The sequence below is a fragment of the Hippoglossus hippoglossus genome, chromosome 13, assembly GCF_009819705.1.
Source record: "Hippoglossus hippoglossus isolate fHipHip1 chromosome 13, fHipHip1.pri, whole genome shotgun sequence".
In the NCBI taxonomy this organism is placed as follows: Eukaryota; Metazoa; Chordata; class Actinopteri; order Pleuronectiformes; family Pleuronectidae; genus Hippoglossus; species Hippoglossus hippoglossus.
Genome location: NC_047163.1, coordinates 362,988 through 377,659, shown reverse-complemented (window position 1 = coordinate 377,659; position 14,672 = coordinate 362,988). Strand labels below are relative to the sequence as shown.

At 51.5% G+C, this 14,672-nt stretch overlaps 1 protein-coding gene and 2 pseudogenes across 1 annotated transcript; all 3 read left to right on the top strand.

Annotated features, from left to right (window-relative positions):
- Nucleotides 1–4,241: 4,241 nt before the first annotated feature.
- On the top strand, nucleotides 4,242–5,171 carry LOC117773051 (olfactory receptor 2A14-like). The gene has a single exon (XM_034604744.1). The coding sequence runs from the start codon at nucleotides 4,242–4,244 to the stop codon at nucleotides 5,169–5,171; it is 930 nt and encodes a 309-aa protein (XP_034460635.1).
- A 4,878-nt stretch (nucleotides 5,172–10,049) lies between these two features.
- On the top strand, nucleotides 10,050–10,979 carry LOC117773049 (annotated as a pseudogene).
- Nucleotides 10,980–13,521: 2,542 nt separating this feature from the next.
- Nucleotides 13,522–14,448, top strand: LOC117773048 (annotated as a pseudogene).
- The last annotated feature ends 224 nt before the right edge of the window (nucleotides 14,449–14,672 follow it).

The following is a 14,672-nucleotide window of genomic DNA, read 5'->3' as shown; positions in this document are numbered from 1 at the left end:
AAGCTCTCATCCATCACAAGCTACAGCGACAGTTACACTTTGTGTCACCATGTCACACAGTTGTTACCACGGAAACAGCTACACGTTGAGAGGAATTATTTCCAGTGAACCTAAATATCATTTCTGAAGTTTATCTTTTGGAACCTTGTCCTGGGAGTGACCAGCGTCCCTACACGCTGTGGATCAGCTGCCTGTTGTGATCCCACTCAGGGCCTCATGTGTTCTTTTGTTCGCTGACCTCTTAACTTCAGAATAAAGTTCCAAATGTTTCCTTCACTGATGCATTGAATTGATGATTGACACTGACTGAAGAGCCCAGAAATAAAATCAACGCCTTTGTGCCACGGGGGGAATTGAAAGTATCTTCTCATCTGGTCACTGTTTGATCGACCTGTGGTGAAAGATTGTTTGATTTGCTAAAACCACAATACCAATTCTTTAGTCCCTAAATTACAACGTGAAACCAAAACTAACCAGATCAAGTGAAATATGGAACAAACACATGAAGCTTCAGACTCTCAGAGAAAACGTCTCCGATGAAACTAATATTGTGAGTCACACTGAACTTCTCAAAGCAACCAAACATCATTAAAGTGAACTCGGCTGAAGTTGATCCCACAGAGGCTGCGACTGTCCCTCAGGTCAAAGGTCACTGAGGCTCATCAACATGTTTGTCCCTGAGGCGTCTTCACACGAGACACAGAGACCACAGAGACCAATCAGAGTCCTCACAGGACGGATAATGACCTGTGTTCTTCACCAAGCTGTTTACTAACAACTGGAATTATTAGGATCATTCAAATAAAATAAGTTGATTCAACTTCACATCAAAGACAACAAGTGAAACCAACTGTTCAACTTCAAAGACACAAAGTAACGTCAAATGTACGAAACGTCACTAATAGAGGGCCCAGATTTCAGTGGCCCCGTCACTAACAGAGGGGCCCGACTTCAGTGGCCCCATCACTAACAGAGGGGCCCGATTTCAGGGGCCCCGTCACTAACAGAGGGCCCAGACGTCAGTGGCCCCATCACTAACAGAGGGGCCCAGACTTCAGTGACCCCGTTACTAACAGAGGGCCCAGACTTCAGGGGCCCCGTCACTAACAGAGGGGCCCGACTTCAGTGGCCCCGTCACTAACAGAGGGCCCAGACTTCAGTGGCCCCGTCACTAACAGAGGGGCCAGACTTCAGTGACCCCGTCACTAACAGAGGGCCCAGACTTCAGTGGCCCCATCACTAACAGAGGGGCCCAGACTTCAGTGACCCCGTCACTAACAGAGGGGCCCGACTTCAGTGGCCCCATCAATAACAGAGGGCCCAGACTTCAGTGGCCCCGTCACTAACAGAGGGGCCAGACTTCAGTGGCCCCGTCACTAACAGAGGGCCCAGACTTCAGTGGCCCCGTCACTAACAGAGGGGCCTGACTTCAGTGGCCCCGTCACTAACGGAGGTTCCCGACTTCAGTGGCCCCGTCACTAACAGAGGGGCCTGACTTCAGTGGCCCCATCACTAACAGAGGGGCCCGACTTCAGTGGCCCCATCAATAACAGAGGGCCCAGACTTCAGTGGCCCCGTCACTAACAGAGGGGCCTGACTTCAGTGGCCCCGTCACTAACAGAGGGGCCCAGACTTCAGTGGCCCCATCAATAACAGAGGGCCCAGACTTCAGTGACCCCGTCACTAACAGAGGTTCCAGACTTCAGTGGCCCGTCACTAACAGAGGGGCCAGACTTCAGTGGCCCCATCACTAACAGAGGGGCCAGACTTCAGTGGCCCCGTCACTAACAGAGGGGCCCGACTTCAGTGGCCCCGTCACTAACAGAGGGGCCCAGACTTCAGTGGCCCCATCAATAACAGAGGGCCCAGACTTCAGTGACCCCGTCACTAACAGAGGTTCCAGACTTCAGTGGCCCCGTCACTAACAGAGGGGCCCGACTTCAGTGGCCCCATCAATAACAGAGGGCCCAGACTTCAGTGGCACCGTCACTAACAGAGGGGCCCGACTTCAGTGGCCCCATCACTAACAGAGGGGCCTGACTTCAGTGGCCCCGTCACTAACGGAGGTTCCCGACTTCAGTGGCCCCGTCACTAACAGAGGGGCCTGACTTCAGTGGCCCCATCACTAACAGAGGGGCCCGACTTCAGTGGCCCCATCAATAACAGAGGGCCCAGACTTCAGTGGCCCCGTCACTAACAGAGGGGCCCGACTTCAGTGGCCCCGTCACTAACAGAGGGGCCTGACTTCAGTGGCCCCGTCACTAACAGAGGGGCCCAGACTTCAGTGGCCCCATCAATAACAGAGGGCCCAGACTTCAGTGACCCCGTCACTAACAGAGGTTCCAGACTTCAGTGGCCCCGTCACTAACAGAGGGGCCCGACTTCAGTGGCCCCATCAATAACAGAGGGCCCAGACTTCAGTGGCCCCGTCACTAACAGAGGTTCCAGACTTCAGTGGCCCCATCAATAACAGAGGGCCCAGACTTCAGTGGCCCCGTCACTAACAGAGGGGCCCGACTTCAGTGGCCCCGTCACTAACAGAGGGGCCCGACTTCAGTGGCCCCATCACTAACAGAGGGGCCCGACTTCAGGGGCCCCGTCACTAACGGAGGTGCCCGACTTCAGTGGCCCCATCACTAACAGAGGGGCCCAGACTTCAGTGGCCCTGTCACTAACAGAGGGGCCCGACTTAAGTGGCCCCATCACTAACAGAGGAGCCCGACTTCAGTGGCCCCGTCACTAACAGAGGTGCCCGACTTCAGTGGCCCCGTCACTAACAGAGGAGCCCGACTTCAGTGGCCCCGTCACTAACAGAGGGGCCCAGACTTCAGTGGCCCCGTCACTAACAGAGGGGCCCAGACTTCAGTGACCCGTCACTAACAGAGGTTCCAGACTTCAGTGGCCCCGTCACTAACAGAGGTGCCCGACTTCAGTGGCCCCGTCACTAACAGAGGAGCCCGACTTCAGTGGCCCCGTCACTAACAGAGGAGCCCGACTTCAGTGGCCCCGTCACTAACAGAGGGCCCGACTTCAGGGGCCCCGTCACTAACAGAGGGCCCAGACTTCAGTGGCCCCGTCACTAACAGAGGTTCCAGACTTCAGTGGCCCCGTCACTAACAGAGGGCCCAGACTTCAGTGACCCTGTCACTAACAGAGGGGCCCAGATTTCAGTGGCCCCGTCACTAACAGAGGGGCCTGACTTCAGTGGCCCCGTCACTAACAGAGGTTCCAGACTTCAGTGGCCCCGTCACTAACAGAGGGCCCAGACTTCAGTGACCCTGTCACTAACAGAGGGGCCCAGACTTCAGTGGCCCCGTCACTAACAGAGGGGCCCGACTTCAGGGGCCCCATCACTAACGGAGGTGCCCGACTTCAGTGGCCCCGTCACTAACAGAGGGGCCCGACTTCAGGGGCCTCGTCACTAACAGAGGGCCCAGACTTCAGGGGCCTCGTCACTAACAGAGGGCCCAGACTTCAGTGGCCCCGTCACTAACAGAGGGCCCAGACTTCAGGGGCCTCGTCACTAACGGAGGTGCCCGACTTCAGTGGCCCCGTCACTAACAGAGGGGCCCGACTTCAGTGGCCCCATCAATAACAGAGGGGCCCAGACTTCAGGGGCCCCGTCACTAACAGAGGTTCCCGACTTCAGTGGCCCCGTCACTAACAGAGGGGCCCAGACTTCAGTGACCCCGTCACTAACAGAGGTTCCAGACTTCAGGGGCCCCGTCACTTCATTTCCTCGACAGTGTTCATTCATGAAAGGCATCAAAGAGCAAAGAGAAGAATCCATCAGCTCGGACACTGAACCTGAAAGTTCACAGGTTTGAACAGGATCAGATTTAAGAACTGAAGCTGTCACTCAACAGTAAAACGGTTTGATCCGAAAGTCGCTCTTTGAAAAAAAGTCTCGCCACAGGGAGGTGCTGGAGGAGGAGGCGGAGTCTGAGTTCATGTATGTGCCAATCAGCGGTCAATAGTCATGTGGTAATAAAATGGACATAAGTGTTGGACATCTTCAGAGAAGAGACACAGACACACAAGTACTGCAGGCTACTCATGTGATGTCTTCTGCTGCGGGACGAATAAAGGACTTGTTATCTTATATCTTAGGACGACATGTTTCTATCTGAATATTTACAAAAATACAAAAAGTAACTTTATAATGTTTCTGAACAAGTTTTTGTTTTGGACAAAACGATGAGAATGAAAAGTTTCATCATTTCCTCCTGTTTGAATTTTAAATGATGCTGAATTCAACGTCATCAACTTCATCTTACTTTGTTCTTGAGGCTTATTTACATGTGGGAACTTTGAGATACTTGTTGTTCATGTTGACTGCAGTGATTTACATGTTCATCCTGATTTCCAACACGTCTCTGATTGTCGTTATCTGTATGAACAGAAGTCTACATGAACCTATGTACGTGTTTCTGTGCAGCCTGTTTGTAAATGAACTGTATGGTAGCACAGGGTTGTTTCCTTTGCTCCTGCTTCAGATTCTCTCAGACGTTCACACTGTTTCTCGTCCTCTTTGTTTCCTGCAGATCTTCTGTTTGTACACGTATGCGAATGTGGAGTTTTGTAATTTAGCCGTCATGTCGTACGACAGATATCTGGCCATCTGTTGTCCTCTGCAGTACAACACACGTATGACGGTGAACAAAGCAGTTACCTTCATTATTGTGCTCTGGGTGTATTCCTCTGTGAAGTGCTTAGTTACTTTATCGTTAACCATCCGTTTGCCTCTTTGTGGAAACGTCTTAAATAATTTGTATTGTCATAACTTCCTTGTGGTAAAGTTAGCGTGTGCCGACACCACAGTGAACAACATCTACGGACTGTTCGTTGTTTTAATAACCGTCTTAGTTCCTCTGCTTCCGATCCTGTTCTCCTACACGAAGATTCTTCAAGTTTGTTTCTCTGGATCCAAACAGACGAGACAGAAAGCCGTCAGTACCTGCACCCCCCACCTGGTGTCGCTGCTCAACTTCTCCTTCGGCTGTTTGTTTGAAATAATGCAGAGCAGGTTTAACATGACCAATCTTCCCAAAGTGCTCAGACTCATCTTGTCCTTGTATTTCTTGGTGCTGCAGTTTCTGTTGAATCCCGTCATGTTTAGAATGCAAATGTCAAAACTACGGATGTTTAAAGGTCACAGAGTCTCTGTGTAGAAGCTCTCATCCATCACAAGCTACAGCGACAGTTACACTTTGTGTCACCATGTCACACAGTTGTTACCACGGAAACAGCTACACGTTGAAAGGAATTATTTCCAGTGAACCTAAATATCATTTCTGAAGTTTATCTTTTGGAACCTTGTCCTGGGAGTGACCAGCGTCCCTACACGCTGTGGATCAGCTGCCTGTTGTGATCCCACTCAGGGCCTCATGTGTTCTTTTGTTCGCTGACCTCTTAACTTCAGAATAAAGTTCCAAATGTTTCCTTCACTGATGCATTGAATTGATGATTGACACTGACTGAAGAGCCCAGAAATAAAATCAACGCCTTTGTGCCACGGGGGGAATTGAAAGTATCTTCTCATCTGGTCACTGTTTGATCGACCTGTGGTGAAAGATTGTTTGATTTGCTAAAACCACAATACCAATTCTTTAGTCCCTAAATTACAACGTGAAACCAAAACTAACCAGATCAAGTGAAATATGGAACAAACACATGAAGCTTCAGACTCTCAGAGAAAACGTCTCCGATGAAACTAATATTGTGAGTCACACTGAACTTCTCAAAGCAACCAAACATCATTAAAGTGAACTCGGCTGAAGTTGATCCCACAGAGGCTGCGACTGTCCCTCAGGTCAAAGGTCACTGAGGCTCATCAACATGTTTGTCCCTGAGGCGTCTTCACACGAGACACAGAGACCACAGAGACCAATCAGAGTCCTCACAGGACGGATAATGACCTGTGTTCTTCACCAAGCTGTTTACTAACAACTGGAATTATTAGGATCATTCAAATAAAATAAGTTGATTCAACTTCACATCAAAGACAACAAGTGAAACCAACTGTTCAACTTCAAAGACACAAAGTAACGTCAAATGTACGAAAAGTCACTAACAGAGGGGCCAGACTTCAGTGGCCCCGTCACTAACGGAGGGGCCCAGACTTCAGTGGCCCCGTCACTAACAGAGGTTCCAGACTTCAGTGGCCCCGTCACTAACGGAGGGGCCAGACTTCAGTGGCCCCGTCACTAACAGAGGGGCCAGACTTCAGTGGCCCCGTCACTAACGGAGGGGCCCAGACTTCAGTGGCCCCGTCACTAACAGAGGTTCCAGACTTCAGTGGCCCCGTCACTAACGGAGGGGCCCAGACTTCAGTGGCCCCGTCACTAACGGAGGGGCCCGACTTCAGTGGCCCCATCACTAACAGAGGGCCCAGACTTCAGTGGCCCCGTCACTAACAGAGGTTCCAGACTTCAGTGGTCCCGTCACTAACAGAGGGGCCCAGACTTCAGTGGCCCCATCACTAACAGAGGTTCCCGACTTCAGTGGCCCGTCACTAACAGAGGGGCCCAGACTTCAGTGGTCCCGTCACTAACAGAGGTTCCAGACTTCAGTGGCCCCGTCACTAACAGAGGGGCCCAGACTTCAGTGGCCCCGTCACTAACGGAGGGGCCCAGACTTCAGTGGCCCCGTCACTAACAGAGGGGCCCAGACTTCAGTGGCCCCGTCACTAACAGAGGTTCCAGACTTCAGTGGCCCCGTCACTAACAGAGGTTCCAGACTTCAGTGGCCCCGTCACTAACAGAGGTTCCAGACTTCAGTGGCCCCGTCACTAACAGAGGGGCCCAGACTTCAGTGGCCCCGTCACTAACAGAGGTTCCAGACTTCAGTGGCCCCGTCACTAACGGAGGGGCCCGACTTCAGTGGCCCCATCACTAACAGAGGGGCCCAGACTTCAGTGGCCCCGTCACTAACAGAGGTTCCAGACTTCAGTGGTCCCGTCACTAACAGAGGGGCCCAGACTTCAGTGGCCCCATCACTAACAGAGGGGCCCAGACTTCAGTGGCCCCGTCACTAACAGAGGGGCCCAGACTTCAGTGGTCCCGTCACTAACAGAGGGGCCCGACTTCAGTGGCCCCATCACTAACAGAGGGCCCAGACTTCAGTGGCCCCGTCACTAACAGAGGGGCCAGACTTCAGTGGCCCCGTCACTAACAGAGGGGCCCAGACTTCAGTGGCCCCGTCACTAACAGAGGGGCCCAGACTTCAGTGGTCCCGTCACTAACAGAGGGGCCCGACTTCAGTGGCCCCATCACTAACAGAGGGCCCAGACTTCAGTGGCCCCGTCACTAACAGAGGGGCCAGACTTCAGTGGCCCCATCACTAACAGAGGGGCCCAGACTTCAGTGGTCCCGTCACTAACAGAGGGGCCCGACTTCAGTGGCCCCATCACTAACAGAGGGCCCAGACTTCAGTGGCCCCGTCACTAACAGAGGGGCCAGACTTCAGTGGCCCCGTCACTAACAGAGGGGCCCAGACTTCAGTGGCCCCGTCACTAACAGAGGGCCCAGACTTCAGTGGCCCCGTCACTAACAGAGGGGCCCGACTTCAGTGGCCCCGTCACTAACAGAGGGGCCCAGACTTCAGTGGTCCCGTCACTAACAGAGGGCCCGACTTCAGTGGCCCCGTCACTAACAGAGGGCCCGACTTCAGTGGTCCCGTCAGTAACAGAGGGGCCCGACTTCAGTGGCCCCGTCACTAACAGAGGGGCCCGACTTCAGTGGTCCCGTCACTAACAGAGGTTCCAGACTTCAGTGGCCCCGTCACTAACAGAGGGGCCAGACTTCAGTGGCCCCGTCACTAACAGAGGGGCCCAGACTTCAGTGGCCCCGTCACTAACAGAGGTTCCAGACTTCAGTGGCCCCGTCACTAACAGAGGGGCCCAGACTTCAGTGGCCCCGTCACTAACAGAGGGCCCAGACTTCAGTGGCCCCGTCACTAACGGAGGGGCCCAGACTTCAGTGGCCCCGTCACTAACAGAGGGCCCAGACTTCAGTGGCCCCGTCACTAACGGAGGGGCCCAGACTTCAGTGGCCCCGTCACTAACAGAGGGCCCAGACTTCAGTGGCCCCGTCACTAACGGAGGGGCCCAGACTTCAGTGGCCCCGTCACTAACAGAGGTTCCAGACTTCAGTGGCCCCGTCACTAACGGAGGGGCCCAGACTTCAGTGGCCCCGTCACTAACAGAGGGCCCAGACTTCAGTGGCCCCGTCACTAACAGAGGTTCCAGACTTCAGTGGCCCCGTCACTAACAGAGGGCCCAGACTTCAGTGGCCCCGTCACTAACGGAGGGGCCCAGACTTCAGTGGCCCCGTCACTAACAGAGGGCCCAGACTTCAGTGGCCCCGTCACTAACGGAGGGGCCCAGACTTCAGTGGCCCCGTCACTAACAGAGGTTCCAGACTTCAGTGGCCCCGTCACTAACGGAGGGGCCCAGACTTCAGTGGCCCCGTCACTAACAGAGGGCCCAGACTTCAGTGGCCCCGTCACTAACGGAGGGGCCCAGACTTCAGTGGCCCCGTCACTAACAGAGGGCCCAGACTTCAGTGGCCCCGTCACTAACGGAGGGGCCCAGACTTCAGTGGCCCCGTCACTAACAGAGGTTCCAGACTTCAGTGGCCCCGTCACTAACGGAGGGGCCCAGACTTCAGTGGCCCCGTCACTAACAGAGGGCCCAGACTTCAGTGGCCCCGTCACTAACAGAGGGGCCAGACTTCAGTGGCCCCGTCACTAACAGAGGGGCCCAGACTTCAGTGGCCCCGTCACTAACAGAGGTTCCCGACTTCAGTGGCCCCGTCACTAACAGAGGTTCCAGACTTCAGTGGCCCCGTCACTAACAGAGGGCCCAGACTTCAGTGGCCCCGTCACTAACGGAGGGGCCCAGACTTCAGTGGCCCCGTCACTAACAGAGGGGCCCAGACTTCAGTGGCCCCGTCACTAACAGAGGGGCCTGTCTTCAGTGGCCCCGTCACTAACAGAGGGGCCCAGACTTCAGTGGCCCCGTCACTAACAGAGGGGCCCAGACTTCAGTGGCCCTGTCACTAACAGAGGGCCCAGACTTCAGTGGCCCCGTCACTAACAGAGGGGCCTGACTTCAGTGGCCCCGTCACTAACAGAGGGGCCCAGACTTCAGTGGCCCTGTCACTAACAGAGGGCCCAGACTTCAGTGGCCCCGTCACTAACAGAGGGCCCAGACTTCAGTGGCCCTGTCACTAACAGAGGGGCCCGACTTCAGTGGCCCCGTCACTAACGGAGGGGCCAGACTTCAGTGGCCCTGTCACTAACAGAGGGGCCCGACTTCAGTGGCCCCGTCACTAACAGAGGGGCCAGACTTCAGTGGCCCCGTCACTAACAGAGGGGCCCAGACTTCAGTGGCCCTGTCACTAACAGAGGGGCCCGACTTCAGTGGCCCCGTCACTAACGGAGGGGCCAGACTTCAGTGGCCCTGTCACTAACAGAGGGGCCCGACTTCAGTGGCCCCGTCACTAACAGAGGGGCCAGACTTCAGGGGCCCCGTCACTTCATTTCCTCGACAGTGTTCATTCATGAAAGGCATCAAAGAGCAAAGAGAAGAATCCATCAGCTCGGACACTGAACCTGAAAGTTCACAGGTTTGAACAGGATCAGATTTAAGAACTGAAGCTGTCACTCAACAGTAAAACGGTTTGATCCGAAAGTCGCTCTTTGAAAAAAAGTCTCGCCACAGGGAGGTGCTGGAGGAGGAGGCGGAGTCTGAGTTCATGTATGTGCCAATCAGCGGTCAATAGTCATGTGGTAATAAAATGGACATAAGTGTTGGACGTCTTCAGAGAAGAGACACAGACACACAAGTACTGCAGGCTACTCATGTGATGTCTTCTGCTGCGGGACGAATAAAGGACTTGTTATCTTATATCTTAGGACGACATGTTTCTATCTGAATATTTACAAAAATACAAAAAGTAACTTTATAATGTTTCTGAACAAGTTTTTGTTTTGGACAAAACGATGAGAATGAAAAGTTTCATCATTTCCTCCTGTTTGAATTTTAAATGATGCTGAATTCAACGTCATCAACTTCATCTTACTTTGTTCTTGAGGCTTATTTACATGTGGGAACTTTGAGATACTTGTTGTTCATGTTGACTGCAGTGATTTACATGTTCATCCTGATTTCCAACACGTCTCTGATTGTCGTTATCTGTATGAACAGAAGTCTACATGAACCTATGTACGTGTTTCTGTGCAGCCTGTTTGTAAATTAACTGTATGGTAGCACAGGGTTGTTTCCTTTCCTCCTGCTTCAGATTCTCTCAGACGTTCACACTGTTTCTCGTCCTCTTTGTTTCCTGCAGATCTTCTGTGTTTATTCTTACGGAAGTGTAGAATTTACTAATTTAGCCGTCATGTCGTACGACAGATATCTGGCCATCTGTTGTCCTCTGCAGTACAACACACGTATGACGGTGAACAAAGCAGTTACCTTCATTATTGTGCTCTGGGTGTATTCCTCTGTGAAGTTCTTAGTTACTTTATCGTTGAACATCCGTTTGCCTCTTTGTGGAAACGTCTTGGACAGTTTGTATTGTAATAACTACCTGATTGTTAAGTTAGCGTGTTCCGACACCACAGTGAACAACATCTACGGACTGTTCGGTGTTTTTATAACCGTCTTAGTTCCTCTGCTTCCGATCCTGTTCTCCTACACGAAGATTCTTCAAGTTTGTTTCTCTGGTTCCAAACAGATGAGACAGAAAGCCGTCAGTACCTGCACCCCCCACCTGGTGTCGCTGCTCAACTTCTCTTTCGGCTGTTTGTTTGAAATAATGCAGAGCAGGTTTAACATGACCAATCTTCCCAAAGTGCTCAGACTCATCTTGTCCTTGTATTTCTCGGTGCTGCAGTTTCTGTTGAATCCCGTCATGTTTAGAATGCAAATGTCAAAACTACGGATGTTTAAAGGTCACAGAGTCTCTGTGTAGAAGCTCTCATCCATCACAAGCTACAGCGACAGTTACACTTTGTGTCACCATGTCACACAGTTGTTACCACGGAAACAGCTACACGTTGAGAGGAATTATTTCCAGTGAACCTAAATATCATTTCTGAAGTTAATCTTTTGGAACCTTGTCCTGGGAGTGACCAGCGTCCCTACACGCTGTGGATCAGCTGCCTGTTGTGATCCCACTCAGGGCCTCATGTGTCCTTTTGTTCGCTGACCTCTTAACTTCAGAATAAAGTTCCAAATGTTTCCTTCACTGATGCATTGAATTGATAATTGACACTGACTGAAGAGCCCAGAAATAAAATCAACGCCTTTGTGCCACGGGGGGAATTGAAAGTATCTTCTCATCTGGTCACTGTTTGATCGACCTGTGGTGAAAGATTGTTTGATTTGCTAAAACCACAATACCAATTCTTTAGTCCCTAAATTACAACGTGAAACCAAAACTAACCAGATCAAGTGAAATATGGAACAAACACATGAAGCTTCAGACTCTCAGAGAAAACGTCTCCAATGAAACTAATATTGTGAGTCACACTGAACTTCTCAAAGCAACCAAACATCATTAAAGTGAACTCGGCTGAAGTTGATCCCACAGAGGCTGCGACTGTCCCTCAGGTCAAAGGTCACTGAGGCTCATCAACATGTTTGTCCCTGAGGCGTCTTCACACGAGACACAGAGACCACAGAGACCAATCAGAGTCCTCACAGGACGGATAATGACCTGTGTTCTTCACCAAGCTGTTTACTAACAACTGGAATTATTAGGATCATTCAAATAAAATAAGTTGATTCAACTTCACATCAAAGACAACAAGTGAAACCAACTGTTCAACTTCAAAGACACAAAGTAACGTCAAATGTACGAAAAGTCACTAATGGAGGGCCCAGACTTCAGTGGCCCCGTCACTAACAGAGGTTCCCGACTTCAGTGGCCCCGTCACTAACAGAGGGGCCCGACTTCAGTGGCCCCGTCACTAACAGAGGTTCCCGACTTCAGTGGCCCCGTCACTAACAGAGGGGCCCGACTTCAGTGGCCCCATCACTAACAGAGGGCCCAGACTTCAGTGGCCCCATCACTAACAGAGGGCCCAGACTTCAGTGGCCCCATCACTAACAGAGGGGCCAGACTTCAGTGGCCCCGTCACTAACAGAGGGGCCCGATTTCAGGGGCCCCGTCACTAACAGAGGGCCCAGACTTCAGTGGCCCCATCACTAACAGAGGGGCCCAGACTTCAGTGGCCCCGTCACTAACAGAGGGGCCCGACTTCAGTGGCCCCATCACTAACAGAGGGGCCAGACTTCAGGGGCCCCGTCACTAACAGAGGGCCCAGACTTCAGTGGCCCCGTCACTAACAGAGGGGCCCGATTTCAGGGGCCCCGTCACTAACAGAGGGCCCAGACTTCAGTGGCCCCATCACTAACAGAGGGGCCCAGACTTCAGTGGCCCCGTCACTAACAGAGGGCCCAGACTTCAGTGGCCCCGTCACTAACAGAGGGCCCAGACTTCAGTGGCCCCGTCACTAACAGAGGGGCCAGACTTCAGTGGCCCCGTCACTAACAGAGGGCCCGACATCAGTGGCCCTGTCACTAACAGAGGGCCCAGACTTCAGTGGCCCTGTCACTAACAGAGGGGCCCAGACTTCAGGGGCCCCGTCACTAACAGAGGGGCCTGACTTCAGTGGTCCCATCACTAACAGAGGGGCCTGACTTCAGTGGCCCCATCACTAACAGAGGGGCCTGACTTCAGTGGCCCCGTCACTAACAGAGGGGCCCAGACTTCAGTGGCCCTGTCACTAACAGAGGGGCCCAGACTTCAGTGGCCCTGTCACTAACAGAGGGGCCCAGACTTCAGTGGCCCCGCCACTAACAGAGGGGCCTGACTTCAGTGGCCCCGTCACTAACAGAGGGGCCCAGACTTCAGTGGCCCCGTCACTAACAGAGGGGCCCAGACTTCAGGGGCCCCGTCACTAACAGAGGTTCCAGACTTCAGGGGCCCCGTCACTTCATTTCCTCGACAGTGTTCATTCATGAAAGGCATCAAAGAGCAAAGAGAAGAATCCATCAGCTCGGACACTGAACCTGAAAGTTCACAGGTTTGAACAGGATCAGATTTAAGAACTGAAGCTGTCACTCAACAGTAAAACGGTTTGATCCGAAAGTCGCTCTTTGAAAAAAAGTCTCGCCACAGGGAGGTGCTGGAGGAGGAGGCGGAGTCTGAGTTCATGTATGTGCCAATCAGCGGTCAATAGTCATGTGGTAATAAAATGGACATAAGTGTTGGACGTCTTCAGAGAAGAGACACAGACACACAAGTACTGCAGGCTACTCATGTGATGTCTTCTGCTGCGGGACGAATAAAGGACTTGTTATCTTATATCTTAGGACGACATGTTTCTATCTGAATATTTACAAAAATACAAAAAGTAACTTTATAATGTTTCTGAACAAGTTTTTGTTTTGGACAAAACGATGAGAATGAAAAGTTTCATCATTTCCTCCTGTTTGAATTTTAAATGATGCTGAATTCAACGTCATCAACTTCATCTTACTTTGTTCTTGAGGCTTATTTACATGTGGGAACTTTGAGATACTTGTTGTTCATGTTGACTGCAGTGATTTACATGTTCATCCTGATTTCCAACACGTCTCTGATTGTCGTTATCTGTATGAACAGAAGTCTACATGAACCTATGTACGTGTTTCTGTGCAGCCTGTTTGTAAATGAACTGTATGGTAGCACAGGGTTGTTTCCTTTGCTCCTGCTTCAGATTCTCTCAGACGTTCACACTGTTTCTCGTCCTCTTTGTTTCCTGCAGATCTTCTGTGTTTATTCTTACGGAAGTGTAGAATTTACTAATTTAGCCGTCATGTCGTACGACAGATATCTGGCCATCTGTTGTCCTCTGCAGTACAACACACGTATGACGGTGAACAAAGCAGTTACCTTCATTATTGTGCTCTGGGTGTATTCCTCTGTGAAGTTCTTAGTTACTTTATCGTTGAACATCCGTTTGCCTCTTTGTGGAAACGTCTTGGACAGTTTGTATTGTAATAACTACCTGATTGTTAAGTTAGCGTGTTCCGACACCACAGTGAACAACATCTACGGACTGTTCGGTGTTTTATAACCGTCTTAGTTCCTCTGCTTCCGATCCTGTTCTCCTACACGAAGATTCTTCAAGTTTGTTTCTCTGGATTCCAAACAGATGAGACAGAAAGCCGTCAGTACCTGCACCCCCCACCTGGTGTCGCTGCTCAACTTCTCTTTCGGCTGTTTGTTTGAAATAATGCAGAGCAGGTTTAACATGACCAATCTTCCCAAAGTGCTCAGACTCATCTTGTCCTTGTATTTCTCGGTGCTGCAGTTTCTGTTGAATCCCGTCATGTTTAGAATGCAAATGTCAAAACTACGGATGTTTAAAGGTCACAGAGTCTCTGTGTAGAAGCTCTCATCCATCACAAGCTACAGCGACAGTTACACTTTGTGTCACCATGTCACACAGTTGTTACCACGGAAACAGCTACACGTTGAGAGGAATTATTTCCAGTGAACCTAAATATCATTTCTGAAGTTAATCTTTTGGAACCTTGTCCTGGGAGTGACCAGCGTCCCTACACGCTGTGGATCAGCTGCCTGTTGTGATCCCACTCAGGGCCTCATGTGTCC